This window comes from Notamacropus eugenii, chromosome 4, assembly GCF_028372415.1.
Source record: "Notamacropus eugenii isolate mMacEug1 chromosome 4, mMacEug1.pri_v2, whole genome shotgun sequence".
Lineage (NCBI taxonomy): Eukaryota > Metazoa > Chordata > Mammalia > Diprotodontia > Macropodidae > Notamacropus > Notamacropus eugenii.
This window is the reverse complement of record NC_092875.1, coordinates 472,849,984-472,874,498: the sequence shown is the minus strand read 5'-3', so window position 1 is coordinate 472,874,498 and position 24,515 is coordinate 472,849,984. Positions and strand designations below refer to the sequence as shown.

General features: G+C 39.4%; 1 protein-coding gene across 1 annotated transcript in view; it reads left to right on the top strand.

The window, feature by feature from the left end:
- The window catches only part of ARSB (arylsulfatase B), a 260,017-nt gene that overhangs the window by 145,296 nt on the left and 90,206 nt on the right, over nt 1-24,515 (top strand). Inside the window, exon 6 of the mRNA XM_072606420.1 lies at nt 10,885-10,955. Within this exon, the coding sequence (XP_072462521.1) occupies nt 10,885-10,955 (71 nt within the window). The remainder of the gene's footprint in view (nt 1-10,884; nt 10,956-24,515) is intronic.

Here is a 24,515-nt window from a genome sequence, read left to right as displayed (position 1 = left end):
TTGACCCAGCAATACCACTTCTGGGACTCTATCCCAAAGAGATCACAAAAATAGGGAAGGGTCCCACATGTACAAAAATATTTATAGCAGCTCTCTTTGTGGTGGCCAAAAACTGGAAATCAAGGGGATGCCCATCCATTGGGAAATGGCTGAACAAATTGTGGTGTATGAATGTAATGGAGTACTATTATGCTATAAGAAATGATGAACAGAAGACTTCAGAGAAACCTGGAAAGACTTATGTGAAGTGATGCTGAGTGAAAGGAACAGAACCAGGAGAACTTTGTGCACAACAACGACCACAGTGTGAGAGGAATTTTTCTGGTAAACTTAGTACTTCATTGAAATGCGTGGACTTAAAAAATTTCCAATGGACTCGAGATAAAATACCTTCCATATCCAGAGAAAGAATTATGGAATTTAATTGCAGATAGAAACAGACCATTTTCTTTTGTATTATGTTTTGTTTTGTTTTGTTTTATGGTTTCTCCCATTCATTTTAATTCTTCTGTGCAAAATGCATTTAATAGGAATGTATATGTAGAACCTATATACCTATATAGACTGCATGCCATCTCAGGGAGGAAGTGGAGAGGGAGGGGGAAATAAGGGGAGGGAGTAGAAAAAAAATCTAAGATATATGAAAGTGATTGTTGAACACTGAAAATAAATAAAATAATTCAATTAAAAAAAAGAATTTTGGATGCTATACCACTTGGTGCATGTATGTTTTGTATTGATATTACTTCATTGTCTGTGGTACTTTTTAACAAGATGCCATTTCCTTCGTTATCTCTTTTAATTAGGTCTATTTTTGCTTTTGCTTTGTCTGAGATGAGGATTGCTACCCCTGCTTTTTTTTTTTACTTCAGTTGAAGCATAATAGATGCTGCTCCACAACTTACCTTTATTCTGTGTGTGCATCTCTGCTTTAAGTGTGTTTCTTGTAAACATCATGTTATAGAATTCTGGTTTTTGATCTGCTCTGCTATCTGCTTCTGTTTTACGAGAGGGTTTTTTCCATTCACAGATATGATTACTAACTATATTTCCCTTCACCCTTTTTTTTCTTTCTCTTTGTTCTCTCTCTCTCCTTTTACTCTTCCCTCTTTGACAGTGTTTTCTTCTATGTACTGCCTCCCCTGATCTGCCCTCTTTTCTGTCATCCCCTCCCTCTTTACTTAATCTACTCCCCTCCTGCTTTCCTTTTGGATAAGATAGATTTCTATATAGAACTGATTATGTTTATTATTCCCTCTTTGAGCCAATACACATCAAAGTGGGCCAATGGCCCACCCTTCCATCCTCCCCTCTACTGTAATAGGTTTGTTGCACCTCTTTATGTAAAGTAATTTATCCCATTCTAACTCTCCTTTCCTTCTGCACTTATTGTATTCCTCTTTCTCATTCCTTAATTAGTTTTTATGTCGTTCCTTCAAATTCCCATTATACCCATACCTTCTGTCTATGTATATTCCTTCTAACTGTACTATTAGTAGTACAGTTTTTAAGAATTACAAGTATCATCTTCCCTAGGTGTGTACACAAACAAACCAATAAAAAAAACAACCCACCTCCTGCTCTCAGAGAGCTCAGTCATGATTACATGATTTTGTTGTGAATATGGTCTGTTATGTTGATTGCTTTCCTAATATCAAACTCACCTTGCCGTCCCTGGTATAAATCCATCGTGGTGTGTAATCTTTTTGATAAATTTCTGTAGCGTATTTGTTATTATTTTATTTTTAAAATTTTGCATCAACATTGATTCAGAGCTTTAGTTGATCATTTTATTTCCCTGTTTTCATTCTCCTTGGCTTAGGGATCAAGACCATATTTGTATCATAGAAAGAATTTGTCAGCATCCCTTCTTTTCCTTTATTTCCCCCCAGCAGTTTACATAATATTGGAGCTAATTGTTTTTTGAATATTTCATAAAAATCATTAGTAAATCTGCCTGACATGTTTTCCATTGGGAGTTCAGTTACAGCTTGTTCAATTTTTTTATGAAATTGAATTATTAAAAATATATTTCTCTGTTGTGGGAATTTTTTATTTTTGTAAATATTTATCCACTTAAGTTGTTTCTTTTCCATCTTATTTATTTGTTCAGACTTCTTCTTTTCTCATTTTTGATACTAGTAGTTAGTTTTTGTACATTTATTTTAAGTTAGTTTATTCATTTTACTGTTTTCCAAAAAAAAAAAACCTGAACTCAGTGTTATTTATTAATTCAATTGAACTTTTTTTGCTTTCAATTTTATTAATCTCATCTTTGAATTTCAGAAGGTTTATTTTAGTATTTGATTGGAATTGTTTGATTAATTCATTTTCTAGTTTTTAAGTTACATGCCTAATTCATTCACTTATTCTTTCTTACTTTTGTTGACAAAAGTATTTAGAGTTACAAATATTTTCCTAAGGACTGCTTTGGCAGCATCCCTAAAATTCATTATGGTTATTATCTTTGGTGAAATTATCTATCATTTCTATGACCCAGCAGTTCTTTAGGATTAAGTAATTTTGTATTTAATTTTAATAAAGATTTTTTCTTCAGCATTCCTGTACTGAATATAATTTTACTGCATTGTGTTCATTAAAAGGTGTGTTGTGTGCATATATCTATATATCTATATCTATGCATATATATATATACATATCTATACACACACATATATACATTATATATAATATGTATGTGTGTATATATGTATGTGTGTATACACACACACACACACACACACACACACACACACATACATTTTTTTTTCCCAAGGCAGTTGAGGTTGTGACTTACCTAGGGGTCACACAGAATTTAATATATTTTATACATTTGTTTGTAAGGATTTTATACCCCAGTATGTGGTTAATTTTTGTAGAAGTGCTATGCACATCTGAAAAATATGTATACTCCTATTCATTCCCACTCAGTAATCAATAGAGATCTGTCCTATCTTATTTTTCTAAAATTCTATTCAGGTCCTTAACTTGTTTCTTTTCATAGGTGGTTAGATCTGTCTAGACCTAGCCCTCCCCTACTCTTCCTTACCCTCACTGCTTTAGTTTTCCGGTCAGATTAGAATTCATTTCTTCTTGACTCTGGGCCAAGCACTCTATCTCCTGCCCTACCTAGCTATCTGCTAGGGTGATTTATACTAATGAAAAAAAATTTCACATATGTTATCATCTGACTTTCACCATGATTCTATGAAATAGAATAGGACAGGTCTTATTATAACCACTCTATAAATTAGGAAATTGACCCTCAGCATGGTTAAGTGACTTGCACAAACTAATAAGTCACAAAGTCAGCTTTTCTGATTCCACATTCAATGCCTTTTCCATTACATCACACTGCCCCTTTCTTACCCCCTCACCCCCTTCCCTATTCCTCACCTCCACTGAAATGAAATAGAACCATATAGTTCATCTTAGGTTCTCCATACCTCCTAAAATGACAATTAATTATTTGTTTCTTGGTTCTAACTTGTGCTAATGTTTTTAATCTGTGCTGATGTGCTATTAAAAACTAGCTAAGAAAAAATCCCTCTCCCCTTCTTTTGCCTCTTTTCCACTTCCTTCCCAGGTGACCAGTGTGGTAGCTACTTTTGCTACCTAAATTCAGAGTTGTGAGGGATTTCAGACCAGGGAGGAGGGACAAGTAATTTCATAGTAAGTTCCTGTGGGAGGGTGCTATCTGGAGAGAGGCCTCCCTCATGATGACTCTCAAACTTCATCTCTGCTTTTCACCAATGGGTCACCCTTCTTCTAGCTATGGAAGGAAATTGGGGCCAATTTTTACAGTTCATAAGGATGCATAGCCCAATAGCATGCAAGGATCTAAGGACAGGAGTGAAAGTTGACTCGTGGGTACAAACAGGGGACATGTGCATAAATTATTTTTTCATGCTTTTAAATCAGCATAGCTCTTCAGTGTGTCTGGCCCTGTCTCCATGCTCTTCTTTCAAATGTTGTGTTGTTTATTGGTATTCAAGAAACATGTGACTCTGTGGACTACCGTTTGAGGTACCATCCTAGGATATTTCTAAAATTCACATAAGCCTTCCTCACTTACCAAAGGAGGAAGGAACATGGCCAATTCTGTCCAGGATGCCCAGTTCTGTCCAGGAACTTGTTGAAGGATTTTAAGCAAACCCAGAAAGATACAGCTGTGCAAAAGAACCCTGGGTAAAAATCCAAGTTTCTTAATGTAAATTTATTTTTCTTACTCTTCTAATGACCTGGAATCACTAAGGATATTTTATGGTTGTTTTTCATCTCTTGCCACATATTTGGTTTTCCCAGATCATATCTCTGACCACTTCCTTATCAAAATACCTTAGTTATGCACATTTGAACAAGCAACCTCATGACGTGCTTGACTTAAGACATCATTTTCTTCAGCCCCGGCATGACTGCCTGTGAGAAATGTATTCAGACAACAAAGCTGGTTGCTGGGCCATGTGTAACCTTTGATATTTAGAAATGTCATCTCCTATCAGTCAGTTTGCTTATTCCCAAGTATGTGTTTCCTCTGATTTAGAGAGAAGTATAGTGAATGCCTAATACGCACACTTGATCTTTTCAAATTTGTTGATAAATATCTTTCATTTAGCTGATATCTATTCAAATTAGCAATGGTATGTGTGTGTGTCTGTGTTTATGTTCTAGTGAATCAGTACCACTAAAAAAAGACCTAAAAATGCTCAGATATCAGGTTGTCTCATGGAGTCATCAGCATCTATTTGTTCCTTTCTGATTTTCAGGGAATTTGTTGCTTAGGCGACGTTTTGTGCATCTTGTGCCATGCTATTAATTTCATTTCCAATTCTTTCTTCTGTGGTTCTCATTTCTTTTTCATTCTTTCGTCAAGAACTCTAGTTTCATTGACAAAAACACTTTTAAAATTCTTTTTAAAAACATTTGCTTCATCTCTTCCAACACTTCTGCCTAAATTTGTGCCCAAGCTTTGATGCTTTGCTTATAGATGTTTTGGCGTCATGCTCTTAATTTGAATGCAATACCTGCTGAGTTCTCTTGCACCATGAACTGTTTGTCTTTCAGGTCTGCTGGATTTTGTGTTGTCTCTAAGTGTGCTCACATTCCATGTGCTGATGGTGAGCAGAATGGTCTTAGCAGATGTTATTGTATATTTTTGTGTGTTTTGACCCCACCTGATGAAGTAATCAAGCCAGAGTTGGGTAAGCAGACAGTTTTTAGGGCACCTTTTCTAGCTGTTCCTCACACCAAGAAGTGAGCAGTGTGGTCCTTAAAAGGCTGCTCAGACGCCTAGGGGGCTACTGAATTCCACTGTTTCTTCCAGTGAGAAAACAACCCTATAGACTGAGCCACCTTTGTGCAGGATTGTGATTGTAGCTCCCAGTGTATCTGCACCTGCTGCTTTATCACTTGCCTGTCACCACAGGACTTTGAGATAGGTAAAATGGCATATGTGATGTATTTTGATTCATGCTCTAATTGGTTTGAGCCAGAGTTGCATGAAGTCATTGACCTTGCTCTGTCCTCCAGAGTCATCATAGTGCAGTGACAAGACAGAATCAAGATGACTGATGATGGCTCAAGGTGCAGTGAATAACCTTGGCATCTTCAGTGTCTAACCAAGCTCTAAGCACTCCACAATGCCTGCTTTAACTGCCTTCATGGCCACTGGAAATCACAGCGGTGGGGGAGGGGGGCCTCTCTTAGTCATTGCTCTCAAGATTCTTGCCAAAGTCCTCGTTAATAGACTGATCCTTTACCTGGAAGATGGTCATCTACCTGAGAGCCACTGTGACTTCAGAAGGGGCCAAGGAACAGTCGATAGAATGTTTACCGCCTGACCACTCCAGGAGAAATGCCAGGAGCAGAACAGAGGTCTGTACACAACCTTTGTAGATCTCACCAAGGCCTTTGACACTGTTAGTCATGAGGACTTATGGAAAATTATGTCAAAATTTGGTTGCCCAGAGAAGTTCATCAGCACTGTATGTCAATTTCATGATGGCGTGTTTGCCCAGGTTCGGGATAATGGACAAAGCTCTCGTGCCTTCCCAGCCACCAGTGGAGTGAGACAGGGCTCTGTGCTTGCTCCTGCACTCTGTAGCATGATGTTTTCAGCCATGTTGACAAATGCTTTCGACAAACACAGTATCAAGGTTAGCTACCGTACTGATGGTAAGTTCTTCAATCTGACAGACCCAAGCGGAGGGAGCGCTGGTGCATGATGTTCTGTCTGCAGATGATCGTGCACTCAGTGCAGCCTCTGAGGCTGAGATGCAGCAAAGTGTGGATCCATTCTCTGCTGCCTGTGCTCATTTTGGTCTAATAATCAACACCAAGAGAACACAGGGGCTCCATCAGCCACCACCACACCATCCATATACGGAACCATCGGTTACAACAAATGGAGAAGTTTTGGATGCTGTAGATAAATTCTCTTCCCTTGGTAGTGTACTTTTCAGGGATGTACACATTGACAATGAGGTTGACGCAAGAATTGCCAGAGCTAGGTCAGTGTTTGGGAAGGCTCTGAAGGAAAGTGTGGGAGAGAAGAGGAACTAGACTGATTACCAAGCTGAAGGTCTACAGAGCCACTGTGCTGATCTAATTGTTGTATGCCTATAAAGCCAGGATAGTATACTAGTGCCATGCCAGGAGACTGAATCACATCCATCTGAATTGTCTTAAGAAGATTCTGAAGATTACCTGGCAGAATAAGGTACCACTCACTGGAGTCCTTTCTAGAACTAAACTGCCAACATTCGATCTCTGCTTCAAAGAGGACAGCTCCAGTGGACTGGCCATGTAATTCAAATGCAAAACATATACTTGCCAAAAAGACTATTTTATGGAGAACTCACATAGGGCAAGTGTTCACGTGGTAATCAGAAGAAGCAATACAAGAACACCCTCAAAATCTCTCTTAAGAACTTTGGAATTAATTGTGTGACATGGGAGACACTGGCACAGGATGCCCCAGCATGGTGCACCCTCATCAGAGAAGGTGCTGTGCTCTAGGAGCAAAGCAGAATTGAAACAGCTCTAAGGAAACACAGGATATACAGATTTAGAGAATCACACAGACTATTTGTGCCTGACCTATGGTAGAGAATTCCAAACTCATATTGATCTGATCATCCACATACAGTCAGACACACTGAAACTCGACCCTGACATAGCTATGTCATCTTGGTTCTCTTTGAGAACAAAGGACAACGACCAACCAACCAGTTATAAATAGTTAAAGTATGACACCTAGATCAGGTGTAAAAGGGTCAGAGTTAGAATTCACTACTACAACTATAAGGTTGAATTTACCTTGGCAAAATTATTTGGTTACTTAAAATGAATGAAAAAACATTTGTCAAACTCTTAAGATATGCCAAGCATTGTGGTAAGCTCTGGACAAAAAAAAAAAGAAAGAAAAGGAGCCAGTCTCTGCTCTCAAGGTACTTCTGTTCTGATTGGGGAAGACGGCACATGTAGGAAGACTTGTTGGCAAGCTGGATGGAAAGGTTCCAAGGGTTCTAGTGCAGTGCAGGTGGCAAGACCAATGTGTCTTTAGGGTTCCAACAGCAGGTCAGAAGGCAGTGTCTTGAGATCTTACCAGAAGTTAGTGACTGCCTTCACATACAAGTGTATGTTTGTGTGTGTGTGTGTGTGTGTGTGTGTGTGTGTGTGTGTGTGTGTATGTGAGAGAGGGGCAGGGGAAGGATAAGGATGGAAAGGTTTGGCCCCCCACCATTAGGGGGATAGGGGAACGGTCCTAATAGAGTGGGGTCTGTTAGTGTCCTCCCAAAGTGGTGAAGATGGGAAACCAGAACCCAACCAAGAAGGGGAAAGAAAAAGGAAAATTGACTGTGAGGCTGAAGTGAATGGCTGTCTGCAGTGTCCCACTCTGACAGGGCCTCTAACCCCCAGATGGGACATGAATGACAGACATGGGTTCTGGTGCATAATGTGCATGGCGCGTTTTAGTGCCGGCTCCTGCTGAGTTCACTAGTGCTCACTAGGTGGGATCTCTTCACGTTTTTTTAGTGGTATCCATAGTTGTTGAGAGAGCACTAATCTGAGAATTAAGAAGCGGGTTATGTTCCCAGTGGAGTCATTCGTTAGCTCTGCGACACTGAGCGAGTCATTTAAGTTCTGTCGGCTTCAGTTTTCTCAGTGGTAAAGAAAGGGGTTGCTTTAGGGATGATAGAGCTAGAAGGGACTTGAGAGACCACACTCATTTTACAGACGAGAAAAGTGAGTCCAAGAGAGGTCAAACAGCTCATTCAAAGTCTTATAAGACGTGGCAGAGCTGGCATTTGAATAAAACCTTTGTGCCAGTCTACCTCTAAATACCCATATTGTCAAGCAATCAGTTAATCACCAGGTGTTTGCTAAGTCCCTGTTATGTTCCAGGCACTGTGCTACTTCCGGTTCTAGGTCCAGTAGAAATAGTCTATGAATTCATTTGAATATGCCTATTCTGTAAAATTATCTAGATATTTACATTTGGATAAAATGACAGTTATTTAAGTGAACCTGCACTTGAGTAGGGGTTCTTAACCCGGGGCCTGTGAACTTAAAAATGTTTTTGATAACTATATTTCAACATAATTCATTTCCATATGGCATTGGGCCTGGAGTCAAGACCTGAGTTCAAATATAACCCCAGACACTTAGAATCCAGGTGACCTTGGACCAGTCACTTCAGCTCTGTTTGCCTCAGTTACTGCATCTGTAAAGTGAGGATAATAATAACAGGGCTGTTACGAGGATCCAATGAGCTAAGGATTGTGAAGCACTAGATGACAGGAAGTGATGTATAAGTGTTAGCTGTTATTATCTTATGTGTTTAAAAACGTTATTCTGAGAAGGAATCTGTAAGCCTCCTCAGAGTGCTAAAGGGGCCCAGGACACAAAAAAGGTTAAAAACTGCTGCACTAGAACAAAAAAAATCCATATTCCTTTAGACCAAATTCCACTGGGCACAGGTGCATGCTGATCTGCTGAACCATCAGTAGTACTCCTAATGGGCAGCCTCAGCAGGTGACGGCTTCCCCTTCATTTTCTGGTTGACTCCTTGTTTCCAAGGGACTCCTATTCGAGTAACAGGCCAGGTTAGCTCTGAGATCCCATCAGACTTTGAGATCTGGTCATTCTAAGAATTCATAGTTTTTAGATCTAGGTTCAATCTATTTGAAAGGCCATTTGTGGCTTTAATATAAATGGCACTAGATCCTGTCACCACATTTCCTAGTAAGTATTCTGTATATGAAAGATGACTTGGTCACTTATTTTCCTGATGATATATAGGTTCAGCTCCTTGTCCTTATGCCAATAAACAATGACCTGGGCCCAGAACAGAAAGGGAGAAAGGAAGCAGACTGGCTTGCATTTGGGACATTGTGCTAAAAATTCCAGTGATCCTCAGCTGCCCCATCTCTTTCACACCAGTATGCCTCCCAAGAGGCAGTGTGACATAGGGGATAGCAAGCTGCCCTCAGAGTCAGAAGGACTGCATTTGACATATACTGGCAATGTAACTTAAAGCAAGTCACTCAACCTTTCAGTGCCCCAGGTGACCCTCTAAGACCACAGCATGCAGAACAGGTGCCAGTCAATATTAGTAGAGGGGGTTTACTTATCAGAGTTCCCGATACTAGCATAATCACAAATCTAACCCAGATTCTCCTGGACATGCTACACGGGTGCAGATCATAGAACATTATGATTTCAGAAGATTCAAAATTACAGCAGCCCCAAAGGTCTATGGAAGAGTGTCTAATAGGTGTAAATAGGCTATAGAACATTAAATAAGGAAAGAAGACATATATGAGAGAAATGCTGTCCTCAAGGACACCCATGACCAGAAGAGGAGATTAGATGGTCATAACGGTGGTAACAGTTAGCATCATATAGCACGTGACACATTTCATTCTATTTGTTCTTCACAACAACTCCGTGAAGTATGTGCCATGGTCATCCTTATCTTACATTTGAGGAAACAGACACAGAGAGGTTAAGAAACTTGTCTAGAACCACACAACTAGTAAATGGCAGGGGAACAAAGGTTTGAGCTCAGTTCTTTTTGGCTTCAGATTCAGTTATCTGTCCACTGCACCCACTTAGCTGCCTTAATGAATTTGAGAGGTAAAGGATCAGCTACATGAGTTAATCTGTGACATATTAAAGATGCAGAAGTCCTGAGTCATTCAGTCAGTAAACATTAATTAAGTACCTGCTGTATGCCAGGCACAGTGCTAAACACTGGTATACAGATACAAAGTAAATAAGTAATAAAGACATTTCCTGCCCTCAAAGAGTTTGCAGTCTCATGGGGGGAAGACAAAACACAGAAGAAAGATGGAGGCCGAAGGGTGGTGGTGAGGGGAGGAAGGAAGGTATTTTTCCTAGGGTATGTTGAAGTCCAGAGGAGTGCTGCGGGCTAGGGAATGTAGAAATGGCTGGCCTAAGTGCATTGTCTAAATCCTCCATGGAGATTGTGTGGGAGGGCATGGTCAATAGAAGTTGAGAAAGGCTGAATGGGTTGTGATCCTGGATTGATGCTGGTAATGCCCACGTTAATAAATAGCAGGTATTCCTGAAGTATATATAGATTCTTATAGAACCAGTGTGATTTACTGGACAAAGCTATAATGTGGCATTGTTTTTCCTCATCATGTATTCTATGCTGTATAAACATTTATAAAGAGTTGATGTCCATGTGAAATCGGGCTTCCTAAAGAAATCACCAGCTTTCAAATTTGGGGTTCAAGTTCAAGTCACGGAGAAGCAGGTTTGCTATTTCCTACAAGGACCACTAAAAGAAGTATTCAAAGAGTATGCGCCTCTTCTGTAAAGGAAATTAATACTTCCCAATAAATTCTTTTCTAGTGAAGGAAGCCCTTCCCCCCGGATGGAGCTGCTGCATAACATTGACCCAGGCTTTGTAGACATATCGCCATGTGAGTACACACTGGTTAATTACCAAATCATTAGGAGGCTGATTTGGTTGCTCCCCATGTTGCAAGGCTGAAATCCATCTCCATTTACACCTGAAGGGCAATCAAGGCAAACTCTAGCCTATTGTAAAGTATACTTGCATAGGTCAGAGGGATTCAGGTTATGAAGGACTTTAAATGCCAAGCAGAGGATTTTATATTTGTGTATAATTTATATATCTATATTTTATATGAAATTTATTTATACAATTAATACACAACACATCACATAAATATGTAATTAATATATATGTAATGTATGTAATTAATATACAATATATAAATTATATTTTATATAAATTTTTGTATTTTATATTTAGTCATGGAAGTAATAGAGAGTAACTGAAGTTTATTGAATGATAGACTTGTGCTTTAGACAAGTCACTTGGACAGCAGAGGGAAGGACATATTGGACTAGGGAAAGACTCGAGACAAGGAAACTCGCCAAAAACCTGTTGCCATAGGACAAGTGAAAGTGATGAAGATAGAAGCTTATATGAGCTGAGAAAAGGAGACACCTCATGAAAGATGTTTTGAAAGTAACTTTTTTTAAGTTGTCAGAAGATTAGTTATATGGGATGAAAGTAAGTGAGGAGTCCAGGAAGACATCAAGATTGTGAATTGAAGTGATTGGAAGAATGGTCATGGCCTCGACAGTAACAGGAAAGTTGCAAAGAAGGGAAAGGATTATGGGAAAAGATGAATTCTCTTTGGGGTGTATTGATTTTAAAGTGCCCGTGGCACATCTTAATTGGGAGTGTCTAAGAGGCTGTAGCAGATGTGGGACTAGAGCTGAGGAAAAAGATGAGGGCTGTTTGTATAGATCTGGGAATCATCTGCAGAGGGATGACTGTTGACCCCATAGGAGATGATGAGATCACCAAGCAAGATATTCAATTGTAGTTCTATTTTAATAATCAACAACCCTCTAGTGATCTACAGGGGTTAATGTCCTGTATTAAGTGTTTGTCATGGAGTCCTTTAGGCCCTGGGGAGCTTAGGTTCCATTTATAACACCCCCAACTGAAATTTCCTTTTGAAAATATTGCCAATATGCATAGCACCCATTTTATGGAATATATATCCTTGAATATTGCCTTAGAATCTTGTGGTAGCTTTTGATTTAAAAAAATTATTTGCCTGTTTTTCAGTCATATCTGTGGATCATACCATACCAATTCTGTCTATGAGATTTTCTTGCCAAAGACACTAGAGTGGTTTGCTATTTCCTTCTCCGCTGGATTAAGGCAAAGGTTAAGTGACTTGCCCACGGTCTCACTGCTAGTACATGTTTGAGCTCCACTCTTCCTGATTCTTGGCCCAGTGCTCTATCCGCTAAGCTGCGTGTGTGTGTGTGTGTGTGTGTGTGTGTGTGTACACATACACATATGAATGTATACACATATAAATTTTTTTCCTATAGAAACATAATCACAGAAATTGTATGTGTATGTATACACACACATACAAGTTTTTATATCAAAAGCTACCACTAAATTTTATATTATATATATATATATCCTTTTACCTATGCATGGTTTCCATCTTATACCATAAACAAAACCTCAGAGTTTGAGCTTCTCAATTCTGATTAGTTCTAAGGATTAAGGTATCATCCTTATTTTCATATGTATGTTAAGAAGGATGGACACCATGTGACAGACATTTTTTGGCCACGTAAGCCTCCAAGTCACTTAACCTCTGTTTGCCTCAGTTTCCTCATCTGTAAAATAAAGACAATAGCAGCTCCTGCCTTCTAGGGTTGTTGTGAGGCTCAAATAAAATAATAATTGTAAAGCATGTAACCTGGTGCCTAGCACATAGAAATGACATATAAATGTTAGCTATTATTGATAATGATGATAAATTCAGAGATGCTCGCAATAAGAAATGATTGTCATATTCAGCCAAACAGACCTCGCATCTTGCTTTGACTTTTGTGTCATTAATCTTAACAATCATCTTGCCATGGACTTAGAACTTTTCTAAGTTGGAATAACATTATGGATGTTTACATTCCAGTGAGTGAATTATCTTCATAGTTTTTATTCTAATGTCTTGAGAGTAATATTTCACATTTGCTTGATGAATAAAGGAAAACCACCATTTAACCATCTGAAGCTGGAATGCCCAGCAAGCCAAGCTGATAGGCTTATCTACGTCATCTACTCATTCCTTACTCTTCTTTTTGTTTATTTTGTTTCTAACTAATTGACGCCCTCACCAGAGATTGTAAAATTTGGAAATTAACTGGCAATTCTAGCATCTGAGGGACTTGAAATATGGAAAGACTTTGGGAAACATTCTCTTGGAGATGCATGAGGAAAAGCATACTTTCCAGGAATAAAGAACTGATAGTGTCTCTGTAAAACATCTGGAGTATTTTGTAGTTCTATCTTAATTACTATTAGAGCAGAGGCAAAGTCCTCCTAATTCTGGTTCTGATTACCAGGCAGAAAGAAGAGATGAAATTCTGATGACTCCATTTGACCTACTAGTGAGCAGCTTTGATAAAAGGTTGGGTTGAGTAGGAAAGGTTTAAAATAACATTAGCTATATTAAAGTTGGGAGATTACCTATAATTTTCAACTGTATACTCACTCTACATTGTATTTAATGTGCTTTGTCCCCCATAACCCCTCTAGCAATCGTCATTCTTCATCTTTTGTCAGCTTTGCCAGTCTAATTGGTGTGAGGTAGAACTATGGAGTTGCTTTAATTTACCTTTCTATAATAATTAGTTATTTGGATTATTTTTTCATGTGGCTGTTGATTGGATTTCTGCCCCTGAGAACTCTTATTTGTATCCATTGACCATTTATTTATTGGAGAATGGCACTTATTCTTATAAATTTGGACCAGTTCCCTGTATATTGTGTAAATGAGATCTTTATCAGACAAACTGGGCACCAAGATTTATTCTCAGTTATCCATTTCCCTTCTTTCTTAGTTGAATTGATTTTGTTTGTGCAAAACATTTTTAATTTTGCATGATTAAAATTGTCCATTTTTGTTTCCTTGTAATGAGGGCTAACTCCCTCTCTTGTTGTACAATGATCATTCACGTTATTTACACCTCAGAGGGAAAGAGGCAGCAGGAGACAGTGGGAGGTGGGCTAGATTACAACCAAAGGGCCTTAGATTGAATTTCATCCCTGCCTTTTGCTTCCCTTGTGATCATGGACAAGATGCAGCCTCTTTGGGCTTTAGCCCCTCCTCCATCCAATGAAGAGGTTGGATTGCATGACCTCTGTGGTCCCTTCCCCCTCTAACGCTGTGATCTTAGCTGTATTTGTACCTTGCTTTATGCCTGGAAGATAATTTTGACTAGACCTCAGCTCTGTTCTCTGGTGAAGCTGAAAGACTCCATATTGTTCAATTTCATTTTTATTTTGAGGTGAAAATACTGTGCGTGAAACTGAGGAATAAATTCTACATGATAACTTACTTCCCATTCTGTGTCATATTCTTCCAGATGAATTTTGTGATTCCCCAAAACTATTTTGTTGTTGTTCAGTCTTGTTTGACTCTTTGTGACCCCATTTGGGGTTTTCTTTGCAAAGACATTGGAGTGGTTTTCCATTTCCTTCTCCAGATCATTTTCCAGATGAGGAAACTGAAGTAAACAGGGTAAGTGACTTACCCAGGGTCACACAGCCAGTAAGTTTCTGAGGCCAGATTTGTACTCAGAAAGAAAAGTCTTCCTGATTCTAGGCCTGGAACTCTATCCATTGTACTACCTAGCTCCTCCCTCTCCCTGAAATTACGTTATTTTTACATATTTCATATTTACATATCTGATGTGCCCTTCTCCTCCCCTTTACCTCCAAAAGTGAATGTCAGCTTCTTGAGAGCTGGGGTGTTTCATTTTAATCTCGGTATCCTTCGCGTTGTCTTTGCATGCTTTGTATCACTTCTCAAAGGCCTAGCATATTAGGAGGTTAATAAATGCTGGTTAAATTAACTGGAGCAGAAAGGCTTCCTGAACAATTCTAAACAAGAGAAAGGTGCCATGAGCCAAAGGCACACATCCTTTTCTAGAGTGGAAAGCAGAATATGAAGTCTAGGTCAACTTGGTCTTGACCCTCAATGGGGGCCTCTCCACAATCTTGGTCAACAGTCTTTGTACTTCGAAAAGTTTATTCAAAAACATCATTTTGATTGAGAGCAGTGGCTGCTCCTAATTGTATAGAACTTACACTGGAAATCACATGCACATGTGTGAACCTCCCCAGTACTGTATAGAGCTTGTACTTGGGATTAGATGTGCATATGAAGGTCTCCCCAAAATTGTATGGAACTTAGCCCTGTAATCATGAAACCCTGCTGTGGTGTTGCCATCTTATTATATGTTCCAAGATTCTTTATTCTCAAAGGATAATACTGTTCCATGAGCATAAAAAGTTTAAGAACCACTGATTTTAGAGAAAACACTCACACATACCTTGTAGGCTTTATAACTCTCCTCTAGATCATAGATCCACCCTATGTCTGAAGCCAAAAGTAACCATAGAGAGCCAGCCCCAACATTCCATGAATCATTAGAATTCCCATCTACTTACACAAGCAACTGTTTAATTAACATACACTTTTACAACATGCATAACACTCAGAGCCCATTAGTAATAGTCTGATTATAGGATGAAGGACATTGGCAGATGTTAACATTTTACTTATATAGGCCAATGATGGGGGCTTCAAAGCCTTCATTGGCTATACAGTGTTGTTCCTATTCCATTTAAAAGCCATTTCTTTTTAAGGCTTGTAATGAGGAGTTATTTTTGCCCTTTGATTATAGGGAGGAAGCATGAGGTCCCCTCCCTTTCTTTCGTCTACGTGTGCATTATTTTCTGTGGTGAAGTGGCTTCATCTATAGTTCAAATCAGAATTCATCATGTTGGGGAATACTGAGAAACTGTTCCCTTATTTTTTTTTTCCTTCTCAGCTTTTTTTAGACCCATCTGCATGAAAGGTTGGAGGTGCATTGATATTTCTGAGATTAAAAACTAGTCTAAGTTAGAATATTAATGCAATTTTATCCCTCACCTGCTCTACTAGGAATCTCTAGATCCTCTTTGGTCTCCAAAGTGGATCCCATGGCCATCTGTATGATCAACTAATAAGAAGATGGGAAGATGAACTGAGAATAGGACCTGTCTCCCACACAACTCTACCTACTCTTATTCCTCAGAAATCCCCCTGTGCTCCCCTCCATCTGCCATGAAAGCTGTCGTCCTTTGCTTTCAGCTAGGTGGCAGAATGAGCAGGGCACCCAGCCTGGTTTCAGGAAGTTCATATGTGACTCTAGACACTTAATAGCTATGTTACCTGCTAAGTCACTTAATCCATTTTTGCCTCAATTTCCTCATCTGTAAAATGGAAATAGTAATAGCACCTAGTTGTCTGGAGGATCACAATAATAATAACCAAATCATCAAAATACAAATTGTAAAATGCTCAGTGCCGTGCCTGGTACATAGTGACCATCATATCAGTGTTGCTGTGACTCACCTGGTATCAGTTACTCGGAGCAGTTATGATCTCAGTGGGACCTAGGCACATCCAACAGCAGTTATGAATATGTCATTGGGAAAGTCTCCCTCCAGTGGAGACGTAGGGGTGGGACTCAGTCAAAAAATTTAGGAAATACTTTCTCTAGATGGTAACTTACATTAATATGCAGTGGTGGAGAGGAGTCTCCATATTTGCAATTCCACATGCTAATGAAATTATAAGTCTAGAAGCTACATCCCAATCCCCCGAATGTTCCCTTCCCTCAGTTGATTCAAGTAATAAGAGCGACATCTGACAGTACATAGAGCTTTTAGGTTTGGAAAGAACTTTTCATACATTCTTTCATTTGAACCTCACATCACCACGTGAGAGGAGGTGCTGTTATCCTCTCCAGAGGCTGACTGTGTGACCAGGGTCATATAGCTTGTAAATGTCTGTCTGGGAAACTAATCAAGACTAATTCCAAAAATCCAGTCATTAATGGAAAAAGTGACTCCAAGGTGGGCTCCAGAGAGCCTGTCGTAACTTATCAGCAAACCACTTTCTCTTTTTTTTTGTATTTAAATTTATTTATTTAAGTTTTCAACATTCATTTCCACAAAATTTTGGGTTCCAAATTTTCTCCCCTTTTATCCCCTCCCCTCACCCCAAAACACTGAGCATTCTAATTACCCCTATCATCAATCTGTCCTCCCTTCTAACATTCCTCCCTTCCCTTATCCCCATCTTCTCTTTTGTCCTGTAGGGCAAGATAAATTTCTATACCCCATTACCTGTATCTCTTATTTCCTAGTTGCAAGAACAATACTCAACAGTTGTTCCTAAAACTTTGAGTTTCAACTTCTCTTCCTTCCTCCCTCCCCACCCATTCCCTTTGGGAAGGCAAGCAATTCAATGTAGGCCGTATCTGTGTAGTTTTGTAAGTGACTTCCGTAATAGTCGTGTTGTGTAAGGATGGGAGAAGATATCTGTTCACCAAGAAAGTAGCCTTCTATGGTCTTATTTTTTTTTCCCTTTTTTGGGCATTTTCCCAACCAGTTACTTGACTTTTGGGTCATTTGTCAAGAGTATGGTATACTCTGGGAATCTGTAAGATCTCAGTTCCTCCAAGGTGGCACAATCATGCATGTACTGGTCTGGGCACAGGAAGGGATTTTTGTGCCCAGAATCTTAGCAGTTACCTCTCCACAGCCACCTGGCCTCCAGTCAGCACTGGGGGCTGATTTTCAGATAAGCTGGATGGGCAGGGCCGCCATTCAGTGTGAGACAAAGACCAGTTCCCCCAGAGCCTCCACACAGGGCCGAGGCAAGAATCAGCTCCTCAGTGCCCCATAGAGTTTTTACACTCCAACTATGGATGCTGCTGCTGTGCCTGCCGATGTGGCCTCTGTGGCGGCTGCCTGCTGCCAGAGTTATGGGAAGGCCCTTCTGTCTTCCCAGTCAGCTGAAAAAACCCTATCACTGACCTTTGGTGCCTGTGGGTTGAGGGATCTGCGAACCTGCTGCTGCTGGGACTAGGGATTGCATGACTGGAGATTCCACCTCCCTCCCCCCCTAGCAGGGCTGTTTGTGAGCAGCACACTGTGGCCAAGGCTGGGCTGGGCTCTCCTCCGAGTCCGGTGCAACAGACATTTCCTTTGGGCCTTTCAAATCACCCTGGGCTGAAAATCTCCTCCACTCTTGTTCTCCACTTTTGCTGCTCCAGAATTTTTTGAGAGTCCCTCTCTACAGATATTTTATGGGCTGTGTGGGGAGAACCTCCATATCTGTGTCTTTCTACTCTGCCATCTTGGCTCCACCCATCTTTCACCATGAAAAAGATCAGCCCTGATACCAGGATGAGAGTTCTGTTAGTTCAGAAGCATGGCAGACTCTTTCTGCTTCTGTACCCTACCCCTTTTGTAGTTAGGATAGCCAAGACTCTTGTCTTATCATCTTGTTTAAAGCACTTGTCTCTGTGGCATAACTCCCCATGCTAGTTCTGTGTATAATCCATCTCTGTATCAGGATGGAGGCTGCTATTTGCAAGACAGTTCATCTGAGGCCCTTCTACAACTTCACAGTATTTTTTTTTTACCCAGAACAAAGCCTGGTCATCACGTTCCCTGTGCCACAGAAGCTAACCTGTTGAATGCAAAGTTATATGACTGATTTTGTCTTCAGCCTGTCAGCATTGAAACCCACATTTTCTCGGTTAAATTTTCTTTTTCTAGCCTATCAGTGCCTTATTTGACAACCCATCATGAAGGTAGCATCAATTAATATCAGCTTCCATATTTTCATTGCCTGTAAATGTCTTTGAGTATGCCTAGAGCTTCCGTAGTGCCAGATGTCCCATGGCCTCAGTAACAAAATCCAGAGTCAGATTTTTTATTTTCATTTTCAAAGGATTTTCTTCTTCTCTGTGTACTATAGGGAATACTAAATGTTATTCTGAAATAGAGTCCTTCTGATTTGAAGATGGTCCCACATGCCTCATATACCAACTACTCCACTTTACACACTTTACAATCTTTATACACTGCCTCGAATAAGGCATAATGAACCTTTAATATTAACACCCCATAGTAGTATATCAGCTTTCATCCTGGATAAATATACAAACTAAACCAAATCCACAGTACTTTTTAAAACCCTAATTAATTCTCACCAGAAGCATAGGAGACACAGAATTGGCAAATCCCACTGCCCTCATTTTCTCTTTGGAGAAATATAGCTAACTGATTTTCTCTAGACTTCACAGAGTTCAGAAAACAGAATCTGTGATACTTTCTGACTTACAGCAATGTGGGAACTCCTGGGATTAATTTTGAATCAATCTCTAGGGGTCAAGGAATAAATAGGGTGTTTGGAAGTGGGCCATTTGCCTTTTTGAACTCCTGTGGTCTTCTTTGTGGTCACATTGAACATTCCCCTCACAAAGTTCCTTTATTTTTCATGGGACCACTCTTTCTTTTTCAACTTAATTTTTCAGTTAGATTTTTGTTACGATCTCTTGCTTTTATACTGCCTAGATTTATGCTTATATCCCTCCCTTCCCCTCTCGGCACCATATCATATAACACAGGATTTTCAAGGGAGAAAGGAGAAAGAATAAGTAAAAAGAATAAAAATATCAGTAATGTTTTTTACAATGCTTTACGAAGGTGGACCAACCCTTCCCCCATCGCTGCAGAGAAGACAGGGGGAGGTATCTTCTTACATCTCTTCTTCCAGGTCAAGCTTGGTTTTTATAATTTTGTGATACTCAGTTTTGATTCTTTTGTAGTTATCATTCTTTCCATTTACATTGTTGCAGGTATTTTATATTGTTTTTCTGGTTCTGCTTACTTTACTTTGCCTAATTAGTTCATTTAAGAAAAAATTAATTTCTTATATGAACTAATGAAAAAAATTAATTTTTTAAATCCAGAATTTAGCAAATATGAAATAAATGAGCAATTCCATATACAAAGTAAAAGAGATAAAGAAGGTTATGAATTAAACTGTCGATCTCTATTACGTACAACTTGCTTTTCCTTTTAATTACGTAATAGATTCAACATGCAACTTTCAAAGCTATCCCTTTTTGAATTGTATTTCCTTCTGGCCTTCCTTCTTTTCTCTTTTGTGCATTTAAAAAGATGCTTCAGTGACCTTTTTTTTGCCTTTTGGCAATCTCAGTAGTCCCCTTTCCTTCCCAATTCCTCTCCCCCAGTTGAAAAACAAACAGTACCATGTCAAACCAAACAGATTCTCATATTGATTGACTCTGTGTGTGTGTGTGTGTTGAGTCCATCTCAACATCTTTCTGTCAGGGAGAGAGTATCATGTTTTTTCTTTTTAACAGTACCTTATTTTTCACCCAATTACGTGGTAAAACAATTTTTAACAATTTTTTTTAAGTTTTGAGTTCCAAATTCTCTCCCTACTCTCTTCCCTTCCCTAATATGGTAAGCATTTTATAAAGGTTACACCGAGTACTGCCCTTGTTCATGGAGTTTTTGTTGGTCACAGTTGATCAGACTTCTTAGATTGTTCAGAATCAATTGTCTTTCCAAGTTGTGGTCATTGTCATTTTCCTGGTGCTGTTCACTTTGCTTTGCATCCATTCATACAAGTCTTCTCCAGGATTACTCTCATGTGAACGCTCCAAGAAGACACAGCTGCCATGGGCTTACTTTTCTTGGAATCCCATAGAGTTCACATGCTTTAACCATAAATCCAGAGCAGGCTATTGCTTTCAGAACTCCAGTATTTCAGTGTGCCAGTGGATATGTGATGTGATTGATGGAGGTATTTCCATCAGTAATGCAGATCTCAGTCCATCCATGCCTTCCCACCCTATACAATGTCTGTCCATGCCTTCACCAAAGCTTGACGCAAGGCATCCTTTAAGTGATGGGGAGCTTCCTTGAATTCTCTTGGCATCATGAGGCTATTAGTAGATCAGGCAGGCTCTTCGTTGGTTACCCTTCCCTAATAAAGGCCCATTTGTGTTTTATATTATTCTTTTCTTGAATGATGCCTTTTGTACTGTTTCTCTTATGTTACTCCTGGTGCATAGCATGCTGCAGCCTCCTCACACCCCCGTGCACTTCTCTGTTGAGTGACCTTTACTTCAGTCCTTTGGAAACTAATACCACAGCTAGCTCAGTCATATACCATCACTGCACAAGCATTAGTGTCAGTGGGCCTTTAATTCACCAAAAAGCATGAGGGTGTTGGCATTTTCCCAAAGGCAATTTAGCCAGATCTGTGCCTCCTGTTCAGTCTGGGGGCCTAGCTCACTGTCCATTTGTAATGTCCCTCTTAGATGTATTTATGCACTGATGAAAGAACTCACTAGGTTGTGCATCCAACTCTGTCATGGCCTGGAACGTAGACGTTCTTCATTCACTTGATGTAGGCCAAATTTCTGGAATAATTACAGTTCTCATTCAGAATAGAGCACAATGTCATCTTCGTATAAGACTATCTGCAACACCTCACCATCTACATCAGGGGTTCTTCTTTTTTTTAATTTAGATTTTTATTTTTAAAATTTAATTAATTTATTTGTTTTCAGTTTTTAACTGTCACTTCCATAAGCTTTAAATTTTCTCCCCCTCTCTCTCTCCTGCCTCCCTGAGACAGCATGAAATCTTATGTGGGTTCTACACATACATTCTTATTAAACACATTTTCACATTAGTCATGTTGCATAGAAGAATTAAAATGAATGGGAGGGACCATGGGAAAAACCAAAACATAGCACAAGAGAAAATAGTTTGCTTCATTCTGCATTCCAATTCCATAGTTCTTTCTCTGGATGTGGATGGCATTATGCCTCAAAAGTCCTTTGGAAATGTTTTAGGTCCTTTCATTGCTGGGAAGGACTAAGTCTATCAGAAATAGTCCTTGCACACTATGACTGTTACTATGTATAATGTTCTCCTGGTTCTGCTCCTTTCACTCAGCATCAGTTCATATAAGTCTTTCCAGGTTTCTCTGAAGTCTTCCTGTTCATCATTTCTTACAGTGCAATAGTATTCCATTGCATTCATATATCACAACTTGTTCAGCCATTCTCCAATGGATGGGCATGCTTTTGATTTCCAGTTCTTGGCCACCACAGAAAGAGCTGCTAAAAGTATTTTTGTATACGTGGGACCTTTTCCCATTATTATGATCTCTTTGGGATACAGCCCTAGATGTGATACTGCTGGGTCAAAGGACATGCACATTTTTGTAACCTTTTGGGCATAGTTCCAATTTGTTCTCCAGAATGGTTGGATCAGCTCACAGCTCTACCAATAATGAATTAGTGTTCCAACTCTCCCACATCTTCTCCAACATTTTAGATCAGGGGTTCTTAACCTAGGAGTAAGAATGAAATAAAAATAAACAAGGTTTAAGAATAGTTTTGTTTTTTTTTTAATTTATAGCTATTTCAATACAAATGTATTTTATTTTATTCATTAAAAAACATTATGAGAAGGGGTCCATAGGCTTCATCAGACAGACATCTTTGATATAAAATAAGTTAAGAACATCTAGAGGGAATCCCTGTATAACATGAACTGTGCACTGGACCTCCTCCCAAACAGTAGTAAACACCTTGGTGAACATTCATCTCCTTGTTCATCTCCTCATATTAATAACCAAATGGCTGTTAAACAGGGCTAGGTTATGTCCATTCATATATCTTTTGAAGAATTTTTCATAATTTTGACATACGAATGAGAACCCTGGGGGTCTTCCTCTCAGTTTGAGTTTTGTTGTTTTTTTGGTTTTTTTTTTATTAAAGGGGACCATCCCTTGAGTAGCTACTTAAAGAGGCCTATTCATTGAATGGGTGTGTCTCACTCAAAGTGAGAATCTAATCAGATCTTAGCCTAAAATGCCCACATCTCTCAATGCATCCTGGGCCATCTCCAGTCATCCTGATGAGTATCAGACCACTGGACTCAGATAGTTCTGGAGGAGTAAGTGAGACTGGTGACCTTGCACAGCCTCCCTCACTCAAATCATAGTCAAGTGCAAGTTGTGTCATCATCCTGATGGCCCTCCTCAAGAATGAAGGACAAAGAAAACACAACATTAATTCAAGGTAGTTTACATTAACTGTGAGGCTTAAGGTCACATTCCCAGGCTTTGGTTACCACCATACAGGAGGTCAAATTTGCCCTTTGAATGAGGACTTCCAGTTTACTTCTCTTTATTCTGTGTTTTGTGCATTTGCAAAGAGACATGGAAGGCCATAGGTTTTGTTGTTGACTCTTGTCTTAGCTACTGTCTCCTGGGAATTACTGCTCCTGTCTTTTGCTAACCTTAATATATTGTACCAGCTGCTTTTTGTATGTGAGTGGTCATATCTGTGTGATATCTGTGTGGATAATTTTCTTTACCCATTTCCTTTTTTTTTTTAATTAGGAGAATTCTTTTTTTTTCCAGAGGCAGTTAAGGTTAAGTGACTTGACCAGGGTCACACAGGTAGTAAGAGTCTGAGGCTGGATTTGAACTGGAATCCTTGACTCAGGGGCCAATGTTCTATCTACTGTGTCACCTACCTGCCCTGAGAACTCTTGATATTCAAGAGACTTCAAGTAAATGTATTTGTATTAACCCTTTTTAGGTACACTCCATCTCTTGCCAAAAGCCCACCATTTCTACATAGTATTTTAGGATTTGGTCCAAAATTCTAAATCTGTTCCCAGACACCACCTTCTTAGCCAGCTATTCACTTCCCATATCTGCCCTTCTCTTCTGAATCCTTTACTTGCAGTCAGCTATAGTGATGAATATGATACTTGTTGTTCCTAAGATCTTTGGTTTTTGCTTAGTATTTCTTAAACATTAGCAATGCTTTCTAGGTTCCTTTGGTGATATCATTTGTTTCCCCCATTCATCACTGATTCACCGTCATTCAACAGAGGCCATCAGATGTACCAGTTCCCAAGATGCTCTTGGTGGTGATGATCTGATTTCATGCCCCAAAGGACAGTAAGATCTCACCATTGTATATGTTGGGTTAACAAATAATTGCCTCAGAACTCCTCAGCAAAGAGTCATCAATCACAACTGTTCTCTTCTTCCTTTGATCATGATTGAATAATTTCTTACCTGATGGCACCTGTAGGTCCACATAATTATTTTTTAGATCATAGGTAGCTGCTTCCCCTCACACACATTCCCCAAACAGCAAGAACCTCATACCAGCAGTATTATGTGGTTGTGGTAGTGTTCACTCATTCTGTCATGTCTGACTCTTCATGACCCCATGGACCACAGCGTGCCAGGTCCTTCTGTCCTCCACAGTCTTCTGAAGCCTGTCTAAACTCATGTTCATTGCTACTATGATACTGTCTATCCAGTCTCATCCTCCACTGACCCCTTTTCCTTTTACTCTTTTCCAACATCAGGGTCTTTTCCAATGAACCCTGGCTACTCCTTATGTGACCAAAGTGTTTAAGCCTCAGCTTCCATATTTGTCTTTCCAATGAATAGTCAGAGTTAATTTTTTTAAGTAGTAATTGACCTGATTGCCTT